This window comes from Pteropus medius, unplaced genomic scaffold (genome assembly GCF_902729225.1).
Source record: "Pteropus medius unplaced genomic scaffold, Ma_sr-lr_union100, whole genome shotgun sequence".
Classification (NCBI taxonomy): Eukaryota; Metazoa; Chordata; class Mammalia; order Chiroptera; family Pteropodidae; genus Pteropus; species Pteropus medius.
Window position 1 is genome coordinate 322,410 of NW_024352786.1, and position 22,343 is coordinate 344,752.

The 22,343-nt window shown below is 36.5% G+C and overlaps 2 protein-coding genes and 1 pseudogene across 2 annotated transcripts in view; 1 reads left to right on the top strand and 2 right to left on the bottom strand.

Moving 5' to 3' along the window:
* The window catches only part of DNAJB14 (DnaJ heat shock protein family (Hsp40) member B14), a 40,126-nt gene extending 21,649 nt beyond the window's left edge, over positions 1-18,477 (bottom strand). Inside the window, exons 1-2 of the mRNA XM_039848863.1 lie at positions 18,246-18,477; positions 4,263-4,434 (exon numbers count right to left, since the gene is read on the bottom strand). Coding sequence (XP_039704797.1) covers positions 4,263-4,434; positions 18,246-18,378 — 305 coding nt within the window. The 5' untranslated portion in view covers positions 18,379-18,477. The remainder of the gene's footprint in view (positions 1-4,262; positions 4,435-18,245) is intronic.
* On the top strand, positions 15,036-15,154 carry LOC120591364 (uncharacterized; annotated as a pseudogene).
* Positions 18,478-19,830: 1,353 nt separating the features above from the next.
* On the bottom strand, positions 19,831-22,124 carry H2AZ1 (H2A.Z variant histone 1). Its single transcript, XM_039848864.1, has 5 exons — positions 21,907-22,124; positions 21,401-21,478; positions 21,009-21,122; positions 20,539-20,668; positions 19,831-20,269 (listed from the first exon to the last, which is right to left on the bottom strand). The coding sequence occupies exons 1-5, from the start codon at positions 21,907-21,909 to the stop codon at positions 20,208-20,210; spliced, it is 387 nt and encodes a 128-aa protein (XP_039704798.1). The 5' UTR covers positions 21,910-22,124; the 3' UTR covers positions 19,831-20,207.
* Between the last annotated feature and the right edge of the window lie 219 nt (positions 22,125-22,343).

Consider the following 22,343-nt stretch of genomic DNA (forward strand, 5'->3'; position numbering starts at 1 on the left):
AAGAGGAGGCCTGCAAGGGTGATGAGGAAAGACATCACAAGGAAGGATTCGCACCTCAGTTTGTCTGACTTGAAAATCTTGTACAGAACCAGAATAAAGAAGAAAAGGATCCTCTTAAGACTCCAGAACAATCCTCTTCCTATTTGCTTTTCCAATGAGTGCTTAAATAGATTCTCTTTTCTCATAGATATTTTCAAATGTTGCTTCTGGTACCCAGAACATGCCTTTTCTGCCTCCCTTCTTGCTTATAGTTTCCACAACTTCTTCAGACCTCAACTTAGATTTTTCTCTTCTCAAGAACTCAAATTCTTCAAGACTAGGTTTGGTGACCTTGTATCTTCTCAAAGCTGTACTGCAACTGTCTGTTTATTTGTCTGATCGCTCTTTCTAGACAATAAGCCCCTTGAAGGCAGGGAATGTGTCTTGTTCACCATATGTGGTGAATGGATGGATGGATAGACAGACTGATGACTGATTCAATTTGAGGGATGAAATGGGAAAGATCTAAAAGTCATTTTTGGACTAAAGGTGATAAGAGCTATAATGAAAACATAGTTGGCACCAAAAATCAACTGGGAATAGAAGAGAATTGACTATGAAACGAGAAATAGAGCTAAGAATTGACACTACCTGAATGCAGAAAACAAAAGGTAGTAATAAATGAAATACTGAACAATCCTAAAGTCATTACTATTTGGTTTGAATGCATAAGATGTTTAATTATATACCACATTAATCCTCTAAGTTCATTTTGTTGATATTTCTTGAGCACAAAAAGCTAGGCAATAGAAAAAGGCAGAAAACAGCTGCTGGAGAACGTAGAGATATTAGGCTGGAACTCACAGTCCTCTAGAGATAGATATCATAAAGCTAAGAATTGTCACAATGAGAAAAAAGGTAGAAAAACAATTATTTCACTAATTCTTAGCTGTATCTAGCTCTGCCATATCTTCCCTGTACTAAATTTTTCATCATATAGTAGAGGAGAAACTGTTTGAAAAACCAGCATGAAGGTATAAAGTCAACAGCACCAGAGGACAAGTTGAATACTGCACATTTCAAGTAATGTTCCAAATAAACTCATTCATCTAATTTTTCATGTCTGAATGAGAAATAATCATTCATATATTTATTTCAGTTTATATTTTGTTCATTATGCTCCTTTATACCAACTAAAATATATTTGTCATACTTTTTATAATTTGCTCCTTACTGAAAGATTCAAACCTTCACCACCCTCACCGAAGAATTAAAAAAAGAAAGGAAAAAGAAAATAAATTAAAAAGAGGTAACCCATTATCTACCCAGAAAGGAAATATTATACAACAAGGCCAGAAAGATCTGTCTGGGAGCTCAACAATGGAGAAGGATGTTTGGTTCAGTCTTTGTGTCTTCCTTTATGTGCATGAAAGCATAGTGGGCAGGGGAGAAGGGTTCTCTTTCAATTCTTTTTTTCATGTGTTATAGCTGATTATTTAAATAGATTCCAAGTTTGTCATTTAAGGAAATATTTGTTTATTCTTGAGGCAAAAGATTACTTATTTTATAAGTTTAGCAAAATAATTTATTTTCTTTTCATTTAAAGAACTACAACTTAGATCAAATCCTAATAAAATCCCCACAATTTAAATGACTTAATAGCTGTACAGAAATGTTCCGAATGGATAAATATGGCCCAGTTAATGATTTTCCATTGGTCTTGTAAACTTAAAAAAAAAAAAAAAAAAGAGGAGGCTTCTTTTCAATGAGATATTAAAAACTTTTTCAAATTAGATCCATGATACCTTTTTCTCAATAATTTTTCAATATATTTCAACTCAAAGCCAACAAACAGTGCTTATTTCAGAGAATGCTATTTTTACAGTTACACACTTTTTCTTCCGTCTTATTGTAAACTAGCTCTTACTTATGCAATGGATGCAGTATTATTGCATGGCTTCTCCCATTGAGCCAAATTGTCACTGAGCAACTTGTTTGCATAATCGTGCTAACCAACAAGATAACATGGCTCTCTTCAGAAAAATCCCCTGTGTATAGGTAAAACAAAAAACAAAAACATAATAGCATGTAAGTGTTTGCTGGTGATCTGTTACCTCACTAAAGCAACACTTATGAAAGCTAATAACATGAGTGTTACATGATTGAGCTAAACAGCTCTATATAAGGCACTGACTGAAGTATTCTGAGTAACTTAGGGATTTTATTAAAGAATGTTCCAATCACATTTAGTCCCTAAAAGAAAAAAACTACATTTAATAAAAAGACATAATAAAATTACTGACAAGAGAAACAACCTCTGATATAGATATACTACTAAACTTTTACCCGATAAGAATTCATGGTCTCAAACTTGGTTGGGTCTCCAGTGCTAACGAGCAATCCTTCCATTCCCTTGCCTTTCCCCTCTGCAAATATTTCATATGTTTACCACTCTCCTCAAGCTTTCTACTTAATTTTTTTTCTTATAACTCTCAGAGGATAACCATATCCCTAATTTCACAGAGAATATAGAAGCCAACAACAGACAGAAACTCCCTCAATGTTTTACGTTTCCAGCTGGCCAACTCTGGTCATATACAAAATGTATTGCACCCACCATCATCTTTCATTCTTCCATTCTTAATATGTCCCTCTGCCTAAATACTAAAACGAAAAGATAGAAAAACAAAGTGCTGTTTTCCCTTCCTTATTTCTACCACACCTTGAGCTATTTCTCTTTTACTTCCAAGGCTATAGTAAATTAACAAAATATATATTTAAAAAAATAACATAAGGTTTAGGATATTCCTATTCTCCAAAATTTTCAATTACATTGTCAAATAGTATTTTCAAATATATAGGTGATTCTATAGTCTTTCAAAAAAAAAATCACAAAATGATTCTAAATAAAAATCACATACATACAATTAACTTTAGGTCTTTCATTGTAAACATGTTCTCCCAATAAAAGGTAATTTCTACAAGAAAATAAAATTTGTTTCCTGATAGATGTGGTTTCCTGGAATTCATTTCAGCACACTATTTAATTAAAGCTTTTTCTTAAAGAAATTCAAAAGCAAATCTCATTTACTGACTTATCTCACATATTCAGCCACCTCTGACACAGTAGTATAGTTATAAAAGTGGTTAACAACATTATATTCTCAAAGTGCTTCACTATCGTTTGTGCTAATCAAATACCCTTGACCAAGGCTTTACCACGATTAAGGGAGTCTTTTACAAGCTATAGTATCTAAATATATAAAGAAAAAAGCAAAATATAAATACAATGCTATTTGATCAAAAATGATTTTAATTTCAAATTTTGGTGAGTAAAAAAGAGTGAACTAAAAAGCAAGAATGGAGAAAAATGGGTGAGAAAAGAAATGAAGAGAAAAATAAATGGATAAGAAAAGGCAACAGAAAAAGACAATCTAGTTTTACCTGCTCTTCACTTAAGCTAATTCACTATATTATAATTCACTCTCCATGTGAATTATCCAATTAATCACTGTTCAGAGTCCTTTATCTTTACACTTTAGTTTCCCTAGAGCAATATTCGTACAACATCAGTACAGCTTCCTTAAGCTGTAGTGAGAAATAAAACACTATTTTCTCTAGTGTTTCATACTCAAAGGTTCATGTCTAGAATTTTTTTTCTTAATTATAAGGTTATCTAGTAAAGTCAAATCCCTAAAACCCAGTTCATAATTTTTCAACTCTACCTAATTCTTCTACTTTAAGTAGAAGTGTATCACAAGGTAAAAATAAAATACTGAGACAATATTTAACAGAGTGAATAAACTAAAAGGAGAAGATATTATGGAGTTTGCCTATGTATAAAGATAGCTTTAGGAAAGAACAGAAACAAAACTACCATTAACATAAGTGGGATACTGAAGATGCTGTAGGTATTGTCCTCAATTTATCTCTTATATGAAATTTTCCTGCTTTCATATATACATAAGACAAACCAATTCTTTATCCTCTTTCAATATTATTATCTAAACTCTGTTCTGTATCAAAAAATTGAAATAATTTTCCTTAAAAATAATGATCTGGAATTTTATGGTTTTTAGTTACTTTAAAAGATGGAAACTTCCATGAAGTTGGAATTGTACTGACTGATTTTATAAAGAATATAAAGCATAAGACACTCAGAGTTCAATTCTTTGATGTCTATTCTTTTACTGACTTATTATTCAAACACTTTTTATGTGTTATAACATTTAAAAATTACTTTAGTATAAACTGTAGTTGAGATATAAATAATTTATTCCTACCTGAGAACTCCATCTACTTGGTCTTTGGTGTAGCCTTTTCCACTTTCACCACCACCAGATGTGCCGTCTTTTGTGCAATTAGGCTTGCTTTGATCACCACTACCTGATGGTTTTCTGCAATGAGGGCTATTTCCAGCTGTGCTTCCATTTTTCATAATTATTTCCAATAGTGCTGTAGAAAGATACAGAAAGCATACTATGCCTGATTACATCCAAGTACATACACAAGATCTTGAGAAGAAAGTTATAAAGTTGACAAAGAATCATGTACTCTAAAATATTCGCCATAAGGTTATTAAAAATAGTAAGTATTCCCTGATGCACTTAACTGTTTATAGACCACTAATCACCATTTAGAAATATAATATTAAAAAATTTACAGCTAATAACTCAAAATTACTACCTTTCAATTATGACCTACTTTTATTTGTCATATTATATGGTTAAACCAGAGAATACCAAAGGAAAAAAAGGTAGTTTTTAAAATAGCCAATGAAATATCTACAACTAACCGAAAATTAGACTTCCTATTTACTTCTCAATAGCAATTATGGCAGGTAAAAGACACTGGAGTAATACCTTCAAAATGCTCAGGGTAAAATAACTGCCAACTTGAGTTCGGCACTAATTTTCTAGAAAATGCACAAGATTAGAAAGATTTTCAAACAAACAAAAACAGAAATTTTACTACTAAGATTTCTAGAGGATACTGTAATCTGTATTTTTGGGGCAGAAGGAAAATGCTTCCAGACAGGCTGTAAAAGTTAATGGTCAGCAAATATTGTGATAAATGTATGAGTAAAACTAAACATTGGGTCTATAAAACAGTAATCGTTATGTCTAGAATTTGCTTTAAATACTGACAGGGCATAAAAAAGGAGGTAGAGAGAATATATGAAATAAGATTGGCCATATATTTTCATAATGGTTAAAGATAGAAGGGTGATAGAGGTTGATTATACTATTCTCTTTTCTTCTGTGGATGCTTGAAACTTCCCATAAGAAGTTAAAACTACATAAAAAAACCGAACAGAACTAAAAGGAAAAAAATGGAGAAACCAACCACAATGGTAGACAATTTTAACACATTTCAATCAATAACTAACACCAGGTAGATTTTTAAAAATCACTAAAGATACAAATGACACAAACATCTAATTTATCAAGCTTGGTCTAATAGATATAACAACATTATATCCCACAAATGGTGAATGTCATTCTTCATAGGTACACGAAGAATGAAAATTGACTACATTATACCTACGCCATAATGTTATCCTCTTCAAATCTCAAATAAGTATCACATATACCAATCTATGAGCCGAATGCATTTAAGTGATTACAAAAATGTAACTAGAAAGATTACAAAGGATTAGAAAGAAAAAAATTAGACAACTCTTGTATCAAAGAAATAATCAGAATAGAAATAAGAAAACAATTGAGTAAGAATGAACTCCTACATATCAGAACTTGTGCATCAACAAATGGTACTGGGACAATTGGATATCCACATGCGAAAGAATGACTTTGGATCCTTTCCGCACACCATACAGAAAAATTAGTTCAAAATAGACCACATGCCTAAAAGTAAGAACAAAAACTATAAAACTCTTTGAAGAAAACATAGGAGTAAATCTTTGTGACCTTGATTTAGGCAAGACATTCTTAGATATGATAACAAAAGTATAAATGACAAAAGTAAAACAGAGAAACTGGACTTTGTCAAAACTAAAAATGTCTGCCCTTCAAAGAATATTATCAATAAAGTAAAAAGACAATCCACAGAATGAGAGAAGATATTTATAAGATATTTACAAGATCATACATGTCATGAAAGAGACAAATATCCAAAATATATAAAGAACTCTTACAATTCAATAATAAAACCAAAAAACACAATTTTAAAATGTGCTAAGGACCTGAATAGACAGTCTCCAAATTGATATAAAGATGGCCAATAAACACACAAAGTTGCTTAATATCAAATAGCCATTAGGCAAATGAAAATTAAAACTACAATGAACTACCACTTCGCATCCATTAGGATGACTATAATCAAAAATATGGACAATAACAAATATTGGCAAAGATGTGGAGAAACTGGAACATTCATACATTGTTGATAGGAATGTAAAATGTTGTGGCCACTCTGAAAAATCATCTAGTAGTTCCTTAAAAGATTAAACATATAGTTACTATTTGACCTCACAATCCTATCCATGGGTATATACCCAAGAGAAATGAAAACTACACAAAAACTGGTGCACAAATGTTCATCACAGCATTGCTGATAATAGAAAAATAGTGGAAACAATCCATCATCTGATTAATTCATCAATAAAATGTGATATGTTTGTACAATGGAATATTATTCAACAATGAAAAATAAAATACTGATCCATACTACAGTAAGGGCGAACCTTGAAAACATACTAAGTGCAAAAAGCTGGTCACAAAAGGCCCATAGAATAGGCAAATCTACAGAGATAGAAATTAGGTTAGTCATTGCTGAGGGCTAGTGGGAAGGGAAGGATGAAATGGGAGAAATGAGTGATGGTTAATGAGTGTAGGTTTCATTTTGAGGTGTTCTAAAAGTGATTATCGTAATGGTTGCACAACTCCGTGCAATACATATATCTATATCTATAGATATTTATAGATATTTAAATCCTATCATTGGCAAATTTTCAAACATATATTTATTATTATATTTATATATATATAAATGAATTTATTTCTACCATATTTGTTCCCCTAATGCATTCAAGAGGTCACCAAAGACATAAGAAATTCAGTTTTTATAATAATGTAGTTGTAGCTGGTACAGAAAGGCTCTTAATTAGACAGCAATCTATTACTTATTAACAGAATAAGTATAACATATAGTACATAGCCAGCTTAACTATAGCTTAGTTCTTATTTAATGCAATCACAATGTTAACCTTGAGATCAGAAGCCATCATGGTCTATGGCTTAAAAGTCACAACTTTTAAGTATGAAAAACTTTATGGAAATTCTCAAAGGCCGTAATAGTAGCTTAAAATTTAAATCTCTGCAAATGCTCTCATAAAATCAGAGCAATTAGATAGCAAAATAAAAACTTCATCCACAAAACCCAAAATACAAGAAGATGGAGATGACCCACAACAGCTACAAGGTCGATGTGGGTATTATCATCTGCGTGGGAAGAAGTAGAGGATAGTAACAGGGCATGTGCTAGTCCACAGAATAAAAGAATTCCAAAATTATCAACAGAAACTCACTAAATAGCACAGCAGACAAAACTGAGAAAGGTGTATAGAAAGAAATGGGTTTTGCTCACTATAATAGCACGTGAATGAAAAGGTTCATGATAAACTCTTAAGGGCACAGAACGCTACAGTTCCTAAAATCTCAAAACAAATCAGTCAGAGCTCTCTTCCAGAACAAAGTCACACTGAGGAGAAACTACTGGAAACAGGACCCAAACTGAAGAGAACAAAGGCAATAGAAAAAAAGAGAAACTCCAGATAAAGTGGGGAAGGAGAAAGGAATGAGATCTTATACACCAAGGTGACCTATTTTCAACCATTACACAAAAAATGAAGAAAGATCTCTGTGTATTTAGAAAGGCTAAGTAACTTCACATAAAAATAATTGAAGGAAAATGATAGAAGTGAAATCTGATAAAAAGTTATTATAAGAAAAAAAGAGAATAGGAATAAGATAAATCCCTGAAAACAATGAAAGCACACTGCAAAGACTTGCTGACAAAACAGGTAAACACTATAACCTAGTACTTTCAAACCATGCTGAAAAGACTTCAAGAAATTAAAGGTAATACAAAGTAACAACATATTTAGAATTAAGACAACCCCCAAAAGTATCTATCTCTCTATCAGAAATAAGAAATCAATTCAAAAAAGAATAAACTAGGAGAAACAAGGAGTTAATAAACACAACATATAATGTTGCGTAAGCAGAACAGAATATAGGAGAGGAACTTTTTTTTAAATGAAAAAGACAAAAACTAGAAAGAAAATGGCAAATATTGTAGTTAAAGAAGATCCAACATACGTATCAGTCCTGACGAAGAAAGATAAAACAGATATACAATGACTAGAGAAAACTTTTGATATAAAAACAGAAACATCTGAAGCCATATAATGAAAGGGCAAATTACATGTCTAGGAATATTAACCCAGAATAATGCCAGAATAATGAATACCAAGATATAGTCTAATAAAATTAACTGGGCTTCCAGACAAAAAGACCAAATGACTTATGAAGGAAAGAAAACTAGATTGTTATCAGTCTTTGCTCATCAGTAGTACTTGCGCAAAACAACAGAACATATTTAGATATCTAAAGAAAGAAAACTGAAGCCAAGGATTTTATAACCACCAAACTAACTTCAAGCATTTAGACCACAGATGAACTGTTTTCAACATTCCAGAACTTAGGAAGCACAGTTCCTAGAAGGCTTTCCTAGGAATCTACTAGAGAACAAGTTTCAGGAATCCAAAATAATCAGAGATACATAAGGACTGATGGGAAAATTAAATGTATCGTGACCTACAAAGATTAAATGATGAATAAGAGGGAAAGCAAATAGTATGCAATGATAATATGTTCCAACACTGTAGATAGATTCAAACATTTTTAAAATGGTGGGCGTCCTCTTTCTTTTTACTTGGAAAAAAAAAAAAAAGATTGGTCTTTCCTTCCCTTTTCTTTCTTTTGGCAGCTGAGGCCCAGAGCAAGGAAGCTTACTGTGACCAAGCAGGCAGTCATAGCCAAAAACAGGATGACCTTGACAGGGCCTGCACCAATGGGGTCAAGGAGACAACTCGTTACAGATGAAAATGAGTAAGTAAATTGAAGATAGCAGGAGCCACGTTTTTCACTGTCAGAGAATGGAATTACAAATATGGAAATACAAGACAGAATGAACTATGCAGTGGACTAAAATGGGAAGGGGTGTGAGTCTTGCACAGATATCAAAAGTAATATAGATTAAACTAATATAGATTAAATTACTACGGATGTGTGTATTCCCATGTACACAGGACACAAAGATATATATACACATACATATACATACATGCATTCATACATATATTTCCTAGCTTTGTCTACTGAAGAGACCTAGAGGCAATGATATTCCTGTTGCAATGAGCTTATCTAGTGTCTAGAACTGTTTCTAAGCATAGGTGTCTACTAAAAGAATCCAGGCTCCTTGGAGAAACAGCTGATTCCCAAGGCAGAAAGTAAAAAGTGGGACTGAAAATATTTTTGTGGAATCAAGTAAGGACAATCAATGATGAGGACATGGCAAAAAGACACAGGGCTCTTTCTGAGGCAATCTAAGCATCAAAATAAATAACAATAGTTATCAGATTAAATAGGAATCCATGAATCCACACTAATAAATTAAATAAGTTAATGACAACTAATAAATTGTAAAAAGAATGATGGAATTAGAAAACCACCATTTGGCAACCATCAGAAATTTATCCAAGAATCATCAATGCATGCTAAAAGAAGTTAGTGAAAGTATGTTATAGAACAGGTCATTTACAGTCTCAAAGTAGTTTCCCACAAAATATATTTTTAATTGTGAAGGGAAAAAAATCTAAGTTTACAGTGGAGAAACCTGGCAATTACTAATTTAACCAAGTGATCAAAGTTAATCTCACCAGTGAGGACCAAATCAATATGCGTCTCCTGACATGTTACACTAAGAAAACATCTCTTCTATGGTATTTCTGCCAAAAGTTTGTATGTGGAAATATACCCCAAACTGAGGTAAATTCTATAAAATAAATGGCCAATACATATCAAAAATGCCACAGAAGAGAAAAGATGATACCTGGAGGAAAAAAATGTCCATAAGTGCAACATGTGCCCTTTTGACTATCACACATAATTGGAAAAACTGGCAGAATTTGAACAAGGTACATGCATTAATTTCATGAATCTGATGATTATATTGTGGTTTGTAAAGAGTGCCCCTGTCTTAGAAAACATACACAATTATTTAGGGGTAACAGGATGTCATGTCTACAACTTACTTTTAGTTCAAGAAAAATATATAATGAGAACAAATTGTGTGTATATAGGAAGCGATACCAGAGAGGGAGAGGAGGGCATGATAAAACAAATGTGGTAAAATTTTATTCAATAGGAAGCCTGAGTAAAATGAATATGGGAAGTTGGCACTATTCTTGTGACTTTTCTGTAAGATTGAAATTAAAAAAAAATTAAAATGGGGAGGAAAAATGGAGAAAATATATGCAAAGAAAATTTAACTGTTTTCAATAATTATATAGTAGGTAGTGTTAGTACTACTACTCTGAAACTATTACGTATATGATGTGGCATAAAGCAAATAAATAATCGTGACATATCTATCATTTACAATGGCCTTAAGAATAAGAATTACTACTATGGAAGGTAGGAGATAGCAGTATGAGCTAGAACAGTTTAAGTGAACACCACAAAGTACTTAACTTGAATCAGAATAATAGTAATATAAACTCATAAGCTGTTTCAGCATTAAAAAAAAAATTATTTCCAAGTCTGTATACAGAAAGGCCCATAGATAATGAACAATCTACTACCCACAGCATCTTTAATAGCCAGATGGTAATGCTGAAACACCATTTTCCACTAAAAGAAACTAGGGCTAATTGGTTGATTCTAGGTGTACAACAGGAAATGTATAAGAGGAGACTGAAACATTCTATTATACCAAAGAGCAAGGTAACTATTAAAGACTACTGGGAGTGTGTTGATCAGACTCAGGAGCGAACTAACCTAAAGCAGCTTCCACTGCTTTTGGAGAAAGGGAACCAACTCTTTTTCTTGAAAACTGATAAAAGCAATCAAGTCTTTTCTATGTGAATTATACCACTGCGTAATCCTAAAACAGGTGAAGGGGAAGTGTCTCTTTATAGAAGTATTTCACCTAATAAATGAAGAAATTATTTTTTAAAAACTGTGAACCTAGATATGAAAGTGGTTATATGTGTTTAGTATTTACAGGTGGCCATAAACTTCCCATGCATGCTTAGTTAGAAGTTATCTGTACGTTTGTTCCCTTTCATGTTGAGCACAAATATGTGTTTTTCTGGACATTAATAGCTATATGCTGAATATTGCTATAGCAGGATCATATAGTTTGTTTTAGATTTTCAATACTTACTATTCTGAAAATTTTTCTATAATTTCATGCATAAGAGTTCTGCTTAACAAGGGATATGTGTGTACATGTGCTCACACCAAACACTCTTTGGTTCCAAAGAGTGAAAATTTGCACAAGTTCGATTACCTCTGAGTCTCAATATCCAGTTTTGTCATCTTAAAAATGGAATCGGCAAGGCTTTCTATATTAATAATCAATGAAATCAATGCCTGAGAAGGTAAGATAATTCAGTTCAAATACTGCCAGAATTTAGAACACCTTGAATTTTTCTGATTTATTAAATGTCTTAACTATCACGAGATCTCATTTACAACAATGCAGTATTACAAACATTAGTTGAACAGATATAGTACTTATAAACCAGATTACATTTACTTTTAGTTTTAAAACTATTCAACCTTACTTTATGCATTCACTTTCCAGACATACTGCTTTGTTTGGTGTTTTAACATAGTCTGCATATTAAAAACCATTGAAAAAGTAAATATACTATTAAAAGTTTATGTGAATAACCCAAAAGTGAAGAACCAAGGTCTGTTTTTATTTAATAAGTTTCTGCCACACACCTGTTATGTATAATGTCCATCATTAGCAGACTCTAAAATAAGAACACATGATTTGTAAAACAAATGGATTTTCCCCCTCCTCCTCACAAACTTGAAGTAACTTTTACTTGTGTGATTATAAAGAGTAGTGTTGCTAAGTTCATGTAAAAAGACATAAAATAAAAATCATATATAAATCCCACACAAGAAAAAAAATCACTCAACCATTTTGGTATATTTAACTCTAGTTACTCTAGTTAGCTATCTGTATAGCTTTTTAGATATTTTTAACAAAACTAGAATAGTCTACATATATCTGCAGTCTACCTTCATTTAATTCATAATATATTGTGTGTATCATTTTATAGCAATAAATATAGGTCCACATCATCATTTTTTTAGACCTTATTCAAGACTATTGCAATAAAGGAGATAGATCAGGCTCAACTCAGAAGTCCACAAAGACAGCTAGAGATTTATAGCCAATGAGCAGAGTGAGGGGGTCAGAGGATAAAAAATTACTGAGCCGCATCATCTTTTTTAATACACCGTATATAAATGCAATGCAATTTATTTAATCAATTTCCACTAATGGACATTTATACTCTTTTCAAATTTTTGCTACAGTGACAAACCTTATGTATACATTTTTGCACATTTGTCAGATTACAGAAAAGTTTCATTTCAAAAATATATTACTGTGAAAAGTCTTATAGCTATAGATTTTTCATCTGATTATTTAATAAATCATCTTTATTAAATGGAATAAAATTATATAAACAGGTATTTTCTGGAAAATCCAGGCTTATAAATACCACAAGTACATGCAAAAGACTGTCAGGCTCCTAGGGAATAAAAAGATGATTAAAATTAAAATGGTTCCTGACGGCGAAAGAGTTTTTAATCGAGGAGAGAGAGAGAGCTATGTACTTAAGACAATACAAGGAAAGAATGCAGCAAGGCAGAGAGAATTACACGTTACTAAGCACGGAATGAGCATTTGAATCTAAATGGAGATTAATCCTAACTTAAAGCAATTATTTTGTGCTCAAATGCGTAACTAAAAAAATTATAGAAAAGAGATAGATATTACACTGTTAATTCCAAGGCAATATCCAAAAATTATACATGGCATTCTGACAGCACTTGAAATATTCTTATAAGAATGGGGGGAAGGTTATGGATGAGGAAACTGAGGCTCAGGAAAGGAAAAGAGAATGACAGGAATTGAGCTATTATTATGTTCGACAGATAATTCATATTTTAAAGGACTTTTATTTTTCACTTTTTGTGCCTGGCACGAAAAGTGTGCATTCAGTAAATATCTGTTGAATAACTATACCCCCATTTTATTGATGAGAAAATTGAGGCTCAGGAAGATAGTTATGTACGTAAGTCACACAATTACTAAATTAAGGTTCAAAGCCGGATTCAGTATTTTTTCTTCAACTATAATGTCTGAAATCATTTCGCTATTAGCTGAAATTTGGAAATCATTTTATTTTGGTGCTATCAAAGTAATTGTTCTGAATGTATAATTTGTACTTGTCCCTAAATTTTATTTAAGTCAGAAATAGAAAAAAATGGAACTGTCTTAAAAGGAATAGGTTGGCTAATAATACTCCAGATGTGTAATGAGTTTAAAAAGCTTTATTTTACCATTCTGAGACAAAAGGAGACAGAACTTTGAATTTTTAAATTAGATTTAAATTTCAAAGTAATGTAGCAAAAAAAAAAAAAGAAAAATCTAAACCTCTCTCACATGAGGGAAAAAATTAAAATAGGACTATTTTAATTGCTACTATGCAGAAGATGCTGCAAATTATACATAAGCTATCCATTCATTAAAGCAGACACACAATGGCCTTTTTTGAAGCTGTAGGCTGCCATTTGGTTCAAATTACTGTGAAATTCTAGAAAACAAGAAAAATGCTTTTCTCTAAAAAAAAAATCTATAGTTCAAACTACTTCCCAATTAGCATGAAACACTAATGTATTAAAATAGCAATGTAAAGCATTAAAACAGTGAGATTGTATCCTTCTGTGAAAGTCTAAAACACATCTATAATTCGACAAATATACAGTTTAAGAAACTAAAATGTAATTTACTTTCTTCTGCTGACATTTTTCCAGAATATTTATATTCCCTATGTAGTCGCTACTCATCCTTTCAAACATAAACTAAACTCATTGTATGAAAATATTTGAAAGCTGTAAAATTCAATTCACTTAGAACGGCAATAAATTGCAAAATAATATTCTCAACTAAAAACTTAGAAAGCAACAATGTCCTAGAGCCATTTGAAGATCAAGTTTTTCCTCAAGGAAAACTCTTGTCAATTTTTAAAACTGTTTTATCAATCAGATTTTTCACCTGGCAAGAATAAAATGTAAAGAGGACAAAAATTCTGGAATTTAGCTAGAATTTAGTTTCGTATTTTCCCATTCACTGCATAAAAATAATGGAGATCAATCAAAGCGCAGTGTTTTCTTTTGCCCATCTTAGTATAAAAACTCATCTACAGGAACATTTAGTCAAAACTCTTGAGTTATAAGGGTTTGATGGCAGTCTAGAGTAGGTGAAATTCAGAGATAAAAATATACAATTTCATTTTAACCAAGAGCTTCAATTTCCTTCTACACTAAACATTTCATCAGGAGCTTACAAAAAGGTTGTAGATCTTTCCCTCCCCTGAATTTTTAAATTATTTCAATAAACATCTTCTGAAACATTCTATATAAAATACACTTTACCAAGTATTTGCACATAGCTTTATTTTAGCTAATGCTCATATCAAACCCGTGACTAAATTTTCACTTTACGCATAACTAAACACGGCTTAGAGAAGCTAAGTAACTTGCCCCTGGTTACAAAGCTGTCAGAGGCGAAGTCTGCATCTGAACTAAGGTTTTTAGACTACACAGCTGTAGCCTATCACTTTATTTGATAATCATATACTGCCACCTTATAATACACTGTACTAATTTTCACTTTGTATTTCTTAATTTTTCCTTTGTTCATGTCTTTAAAAGCAATAATTGGCCTACGGCCATGTCATCCTGAACAAGTCCAATCCCGTCTGATCTCAGAAGCTAAGCAGAGTTGAGCCTGGTTAGAATTTGGATGGGAGACCACCTAAGAAGACCAGGTGCTGCAGGCGTAAAATAATAAAAAAACTAAAAATTAAAAAAATAAGAGATTGTAAACTGACAAGGTCCTTGCAATCTGTGAGGCCAACCAAGGGTTGCTTAACCTAAAAAAAAAAAGAAAGAAAAAAAGCAACAACTGTATTGGGCTTTAATGTCTTAAAGTATCCTTTAGCAGAATGATTCAAGTTGCTTGTCTGATAGAATGACAGACTACAAGTTTTAAATTTCTCAGAGGCTCACACTTGTAAAATGGAAATGATACCAAAATAATTGAGAGCCTACTGTAAATGCTTTCCATGTATTAACTCATTTAATCCTCACAACCCTATAAAATCAGTACATTATTGTCCCATTTTGTAGATAAAAAAGCTAAAGGCTAAAGAGGTTTTCTAATTTGCTCAAGATTAAGGTTCCAAGTTAGTAGGTGGAGGAGTTAGGCTTCAAAAGCCAAGGTATTCTGTCTCGAGTGTTTACTTGCTTAATGTTCAAATTGTCCCTCCAGGAGTAGATAATGACAAATAAATGACATCATGTATTCATATAGTAGGAAGTGTCAAAAAAATTTAACTCTAGGCAATGGTTTCTTAGATATGACACCAAAAGCAAAGGCGATAAAAGCTAAAATAGACAAATGGGATTAAAAACTTCTGTGCATTACAGGACACAATTAACAGAATGAAAGACAACCTATAGAATGGGAGAAAAAACACGCAAATCATCTAACTGAATATATAAAATACATAAAAAACTTCCACAACTCAACAATCAAAAAAATACAAATAACCCAGTTAAAAAACAGGCAAAGCACTTGAACTGACATTTCCCCAAAGATGATATTCAAATGGCCAACAAGCATATAAAAAGCTATTCAATCATCACTAATCATCAGAGAAATGCAAATCGAAACCATAATGAGATATCACTTCACATTTGTCCGAATGACTACTATCAAAAACAAACAAGCAAAAAGAAAATAAGTGTTGGTGAGGACGTGGAGAAACTGGAACTCTTGTGCATTGTTGGTAGGAATGTAAAATGGTGACACTGCTGTGGAACAGTACAGCTGTTCCTCAGAAAAGTAAAATAGAATTACTACCAATATGATCCAGCAATTCCATTTCTCCATATCTATCCACAAGAATTGAAAACAGGATCACAAAGAGAAATTTGTAAAGCCATATTCATAGCAACATTATTCACAATAGCCAAACTATAAGAACAACTTAAATGTTTACTGACAGATGGACAATGAAAATGTGGGATATACATGCAATGGAATATTGTGCAGCTTTAAAAAAGAAAATCCTACTACATGCTACAACGTGGATGAACTTCAAATACATCATGCTAAATGAAATAAGCCAGTTAAAAAAGACAAATACTACAGCAGGTCCTCGAATAACATTGCCTTGTTCAGCTTCATTTTATATATAATGTTGATAAGATGCTGTAGGAACTTAACTCTTGTTTATACTAATTAGCCTATGGCCAATGTGGTTTCATTACAGTCATTTCACTTAAAGTCACAAAGCCTATCGACAACATTAAGTGGGAGAATTGCTATGTATGATTCCACTTATATAAGGTACCTGTAGTGATCAAATTTTAAAAGAAAGTAGAATGGTGGTTGCCAGGAGCTGGTGGGTGGGAAAAATAGAAAGTTGTTTAATTGGTATAGTTTCAATTCTGTAAGATGAAAAATTCCAGAGATCTGTTGCACAACGATGTGAAAACAATTAACACTCCTGAATTGTACACTTTAAAATGGTTAAATTGGAAAAAAAAAATTAAATTGGTTAATTTTATGTGTTTTTTGTCACATTAAAAAAAAAATTAACTCATTTCTTTCACTTCCCCTTCCTGTCCTCTCTGGCATAGTATTCAATAGCAATGAAAGGATAGAGAAAATCAAAGAATACAAGAGCTTCAGCAATGTAGAAACAAATTATGAAAGCAATAATAAAACAAAACACGTAGCCGCACATTCTTATCAATAATTTTCTTCTTAACCTAGAAATACCTTGAACCTTCAACAAAACAGTATCCTATTGGAAAGGCAATAGAGAGTAGCGGTTAAAGGCCTTTTGGAGCTGGAAAGCTCAAGTACTATTATGACTTTGCTACTAATTTCTGTGTGACCTTGGCTAAGATACTTTCATTCATTCATCCATTCATCCATCCAATGGTCCATCCATCAAAAAGGCAGTCTGTTTCCCTACAAGTAAACCTGGTCAAATGAATCCTGTACCTCTACATAAGATTGTTTTGAGGCGTAAATAAAGTAATTCATATATAACACTAGGCACAAGACCTGGCACTTTGTAAGTGCTCAATAAATGTTGGCTATTATTATTACTTTAAAGCATAGAGATCAGGACATGAACAGGGTGAATATAATTAAAAGAAGTTCCTTAGAGATGTACCCATTTGTGGATAATTTTGGTGTTATCAAATCAGACACTATTTAATAAATCACCACCTACTCTTTATCATTCTTGCCAAATTTATGCTTTTCTCTTCTAAATGAACTCCCTCCCAGGGAAAAGCAATTGTTATTTCAGGCATTCGAAAATGCTTGCTTTGGGAACAATGTTCTACCCCAGAGATGGTGGAACCTGAGACCCGTACCTTAGCGACTAGAGTTCCCAGTTCCTCTCACTTCATTAGGGGCCTAGGCCTTATTTGGGAGTGAGTATAGGTACAGGGAGGGCCGCAGAACCAAAATCCCAGATATAAAGCCGACACTCTGGTGAGACTGAGACAAGACTAGACAAATATCCCAGGCACACTCTCCCGAGAGAATGGCAGCCAGACATTTCCGAAAACGGATCAGAAAGCCGGCAACTCTCGCCGGTTAGCTGAGAGCCGGCATCTTACAGGCAGGGGGAGTCTCGGCAGCCCGTCCCGGGCCCTCCCGCAGGCCGGCCCGGGACGGTTGGGGCCGGAGCTGAGGTGTGTTGGGATGCTCCCCCCACGGTCCCGCCGAGGGGTCGGCTGACCCGCGGCCCTGCCGGCTCCCGGAGGAGTGATGGTGGGGTCGGAGGCGGGCTTCGCGGCAGTGTGGGGTACCAGCAGGGAGGGAAGGGACATTGAGGGCCTCACCGCGGGCCGACGGCAGTGGATAGAGCTTCTCGGCCTTCTGCAGGAAACGCTGGGCCTTCTCGCGATTACCGGCGTTCAGGGCCTCCCGGGCTATTTCGACACATTTCTCCGCCTCATCCCGGTTCCCCTCCATGGCTTACACCTTCTTCCGTTTCCTCCGGGAGCGCAGCTACGAGGGGCGGAAGCCACCGCCGAGGAGGCGAGGCCGGCCCGCGCGGGGGCGTGCGGAGGCGAGCGGGGAGGAGCGCAGGGACCGCGGCGACGGCGGCGGCCGCGGCGGACTGGCGGGCTCGCAGCTCCGCCTCCGCGCAGGGGCCTCCCCGCCCCCCGCGGGCGGCTACTGCGCGAGCCGCATCTCCCAGCCCCGGGGTCGAGCTCCAGGGCCTGGGTGTTCGAGCCGACTCCGTAGTCCGTGCGCGGCGCGGGGAGGCTCAGGGCCGCACAACCCGAGGGGGCGGGCAGGCGACACTAGCACCGCGGCCTACTGGGGTATTCCGCCGAGGCGGGGACCTGCCACTAGCACTGGCGGTACACTGCCCCATTACCAACGCGCGCGGCCCTGAGTCCGCGGGGGCGACGGATACATGCAAACTGAAGGATGCTTGTTTCCAGGAAAATTACCAGGAATCGAAGGCCCCGACTCCGGAACCCTATAGCCTTTGGAGGATTCAGTCAGGTGAGGACGCGGTCAGTCCCTACGCAGGGCTTCCGGCACAGGTGTCGAACACATTACAGCGTCCTTACACCCTAACTCTGGGGCTTGTTTTGTTGCCTACTTCAGCTACACATTTTTCTGACCCAGATTCCATTAAATTCTCAGGATACCTAGGAGGTACAAAGCAATTTGCAATTATTCTGGTGAAAAGCCTTTAACCCTAACCCTTTATGACCAAAACAAGGCAGGAACCAGCTCTCCAGGTACCGTCATAGAACTTGGTTTTCTCCCTTTTTTCATGACATTGCCCCTGTGAAATGCTTACCATATTATGTTGGTTTCCTCAGTGGGAGGAAAGCGCCACTTAATTCTTGGCAATGTCCTCAACCAAATTTTAAAAAACTTGACTAATTTGCCAGAAACCATAGTGCAAAACAATCCGCTCGACCTAATCATAAAATAAGTATTTTTTACAATATTCAGTCAAGTTGTTAGCCATGCAAGGAAATACCAAAACTCAGGACTTCCTAAGAAATCCTCTCTCCTGTAAAATGAGAATAGTATTTCCCAAAGATGTTACCGATTGAGCAATTTATTTCAGATGGTTTCAAAAGTGTAGCACACAGAAAGCATCTCCAGTCTAAGCTAGACAGGACTTTCCTACCTGCCTGGCTCTCCACCACAGCAGTTGCACAACAGTGTAGTAGGGCTGTCACATACAGAAAGCTGTCAAAAGACTTAGTCAAACAGCCTAAAATACTTGTGCCAGTTTAAATTATTTTAATAGCTTATTACAAAACATTAAAATTTACAGTTGGGCCTTCTTTGTTGCTCTTGAGAAATTTCCAGAAAATACACTTAAATTATTGCTAGATGAGATACCCATTCAAAAGAAAAGTTCCTATTAGTGAAGCAAATTTAAAACACAACCAGTTTGGGATATGACCTTTATTGAGCTTATCCACCGGAGTGGAAATAATGTCTGTACAAAACCAAATGTTTGTTACTATAACTTCTGCATCACAATTAAAATCCGAACAGTTTTTTAAAAACAGTCAACTCAATCAAAACCCACTACTTCAGAATCAATAGCTTCTTTGAAGCCACAGTAACACTTAAATATGGTTAAGACTCGAATGCAGAAATTTGGTTGGTTGGAAAGCTAATTAAACTTCCAACTTGCTCAAATAGAATTACAAAAAGGCAAAATTGTGTTTTTCACAGAGATACAGTCCACTGGAATCACCAACACTGGACAGCTGTTAGAGTATTTAGAGTCCTGAGATGATAAGAAATCCAGGCATCCTTTAGACAGTCTTCTGTTGTCCTTTCTTCCCAATCAGAGATTTGTGGATGTGTGGAATGACACCTACGAGAGGGACAGGAATAAATTGTTTTATACACACGTTAAAAAAAAAAAAAAAATCACACTGGAAATGTCTTTAAATCTGAAGATCAAGTATGCAGAATAAAAATTCAGTTATGTTCGGAAATCATATTTCATGATGCGACCATGCTGCATATCAGTGAAAATATACTCACGTGCCCTCTTCTAGACTAAAAATTACTAATGGAAATTAAAGCAAAGAATCCTTTCCTCTTAAAAGAATTTAAAATAAAATTCTAGTATTTACATACCACCACCAGCAATTGTAGCCTTGATGAGAGAGTCCAATTCTTCATCTCCACGAATAGCAAGTTGCAAATGACGAGGGGTAATACGCTTTACCTTTAAGTCTTTTGATGCATTTCCTGCCAATTCAAGTACCTAGAAGGCAGAGTATAATCAATTTCCTTCCAACTCTCCTTAAAGCCAAGAGCCAGAGCGGAATCCAATCTCCATGAACGACCAATTGTGGTTCCCCCCACTACTTGGACGGCAAGATACGCAAAAGCTATAAAAGGGACACGCAATTTTATTTCCAAGAGCAGCTCAAGCGCAGGATTCCTTCATGATCTCCAGCTCCCTCTAGCGTTCTCAGAGGCTTCTCACCGCATTTAGGGCCTGGGAGTTTTCTTGCATCACTTTCCTCCTTCCCTCTCGCCGCTGTCCCCCCGCCCCCTCCACCACCAAACCTTTTCCAGATTATAGGCGTACACCCATTTACCTCTGCGGTGAGGTACTCCAGGATGGCTGCGCTGTACACAGCAGCAGTCGCGCCCACACGTCCATGGCTGGTCGTCCTAGATTTTAGGTGTCGATGAATACGGCCCACCGGAAACTAATGTTAAGCACATACAAACATAAATGCACGAAGATATGAGTCGAAGATAATAATACGCACGCCAAAACAAGGGGCACGGACGCTGGTGCAGCAAAGCGCTCCAGCATCGACACACGTGATTGCTCCCCCCCCCACCGCCGCCGATATTTATCGTTATCGGCGAACCAAGTCGCGACACCGTACCACCCACGCAAAGATAAAACGCCCATCTAGAGCGATAATAAACAAGGAGGAAAGAAAAACACAATTTCTAAACCGCACGAACAACCACTGACCTGCAAGCCGGCTCTCTGCGAGCGGGAAACCGCCTTTGTCTTGGCTTTTCCGGAGTCTTTCCCAGCCTTACCGCCAGCCTGCAGCGCGCACACGCCCGGGAGCGAAGGAGGAACGGAGAATATAGGATTACCAAGGCGGAGCGCCCCTCCCCCACCACAGCGCGGCCTGGGCGCGAGCGCGCCCCCGAGCCCCGCCGGGGTCTCCGGCCCGCCGCGCGTCGCAAGGGCGACCCCGCCCGCCCGTCCCCCGCTGCGCGCCCGCCGCGGCCGCGCGCCTCCGTCCGCTGGCCCCCAGCGGCGCTGCGTGCGCCACCCAACCGTCGCCGTCCGCCGCGAGATCGCAGGCGGCTCCGCTCGCCGCCGACAAATCACCTCCCCCCGCTCTTCCAAATCCTGTCTCCGCGCGTTCCCAACCGTCGCCACTTCACCCTCATCTCCGTTTGTAACGGGTTTTTCTCCCACTGGCAAAAACCCGCGGAGTCTTGGAGCAGCTCGGCGAAGTTTACCATTTCAAATTCTGCTGAAGCTCAAACAAGCAAGGCAGAGAAAGGACTAGTCAAACACCCAACGAGATCCCACCGCCTACTCCTTCGTCGCACCGCGATTCAAACTGCGCTGTCTCCCGCCTTCCCCGCTCCCTTTATACTGCAGAATGTTCCCTCATCCGGGAACTCGGATTGCTCATCCCACCAATGGCTGCCAGCCGCCCTCGGGACGCGTCCTTGACACCTCAGCCAATGAGCAATCTCAGAAAAGGGCGGAGGGGCGGGCGCTTAGCAGCTCGAGCCACTATTGGGACGTAGGGAGGGAGGTGAGGAAGGGAGGTGGGATGGGAACAGGGGAGAAGAAGGGCACCGCGGCGGGAGGGAAGAAACAGAGCGAACTACGCTGCGGGAGCGAGGACACCCACCGCATGTGGTCACGTGTCTGGGAGGAGGCGCTG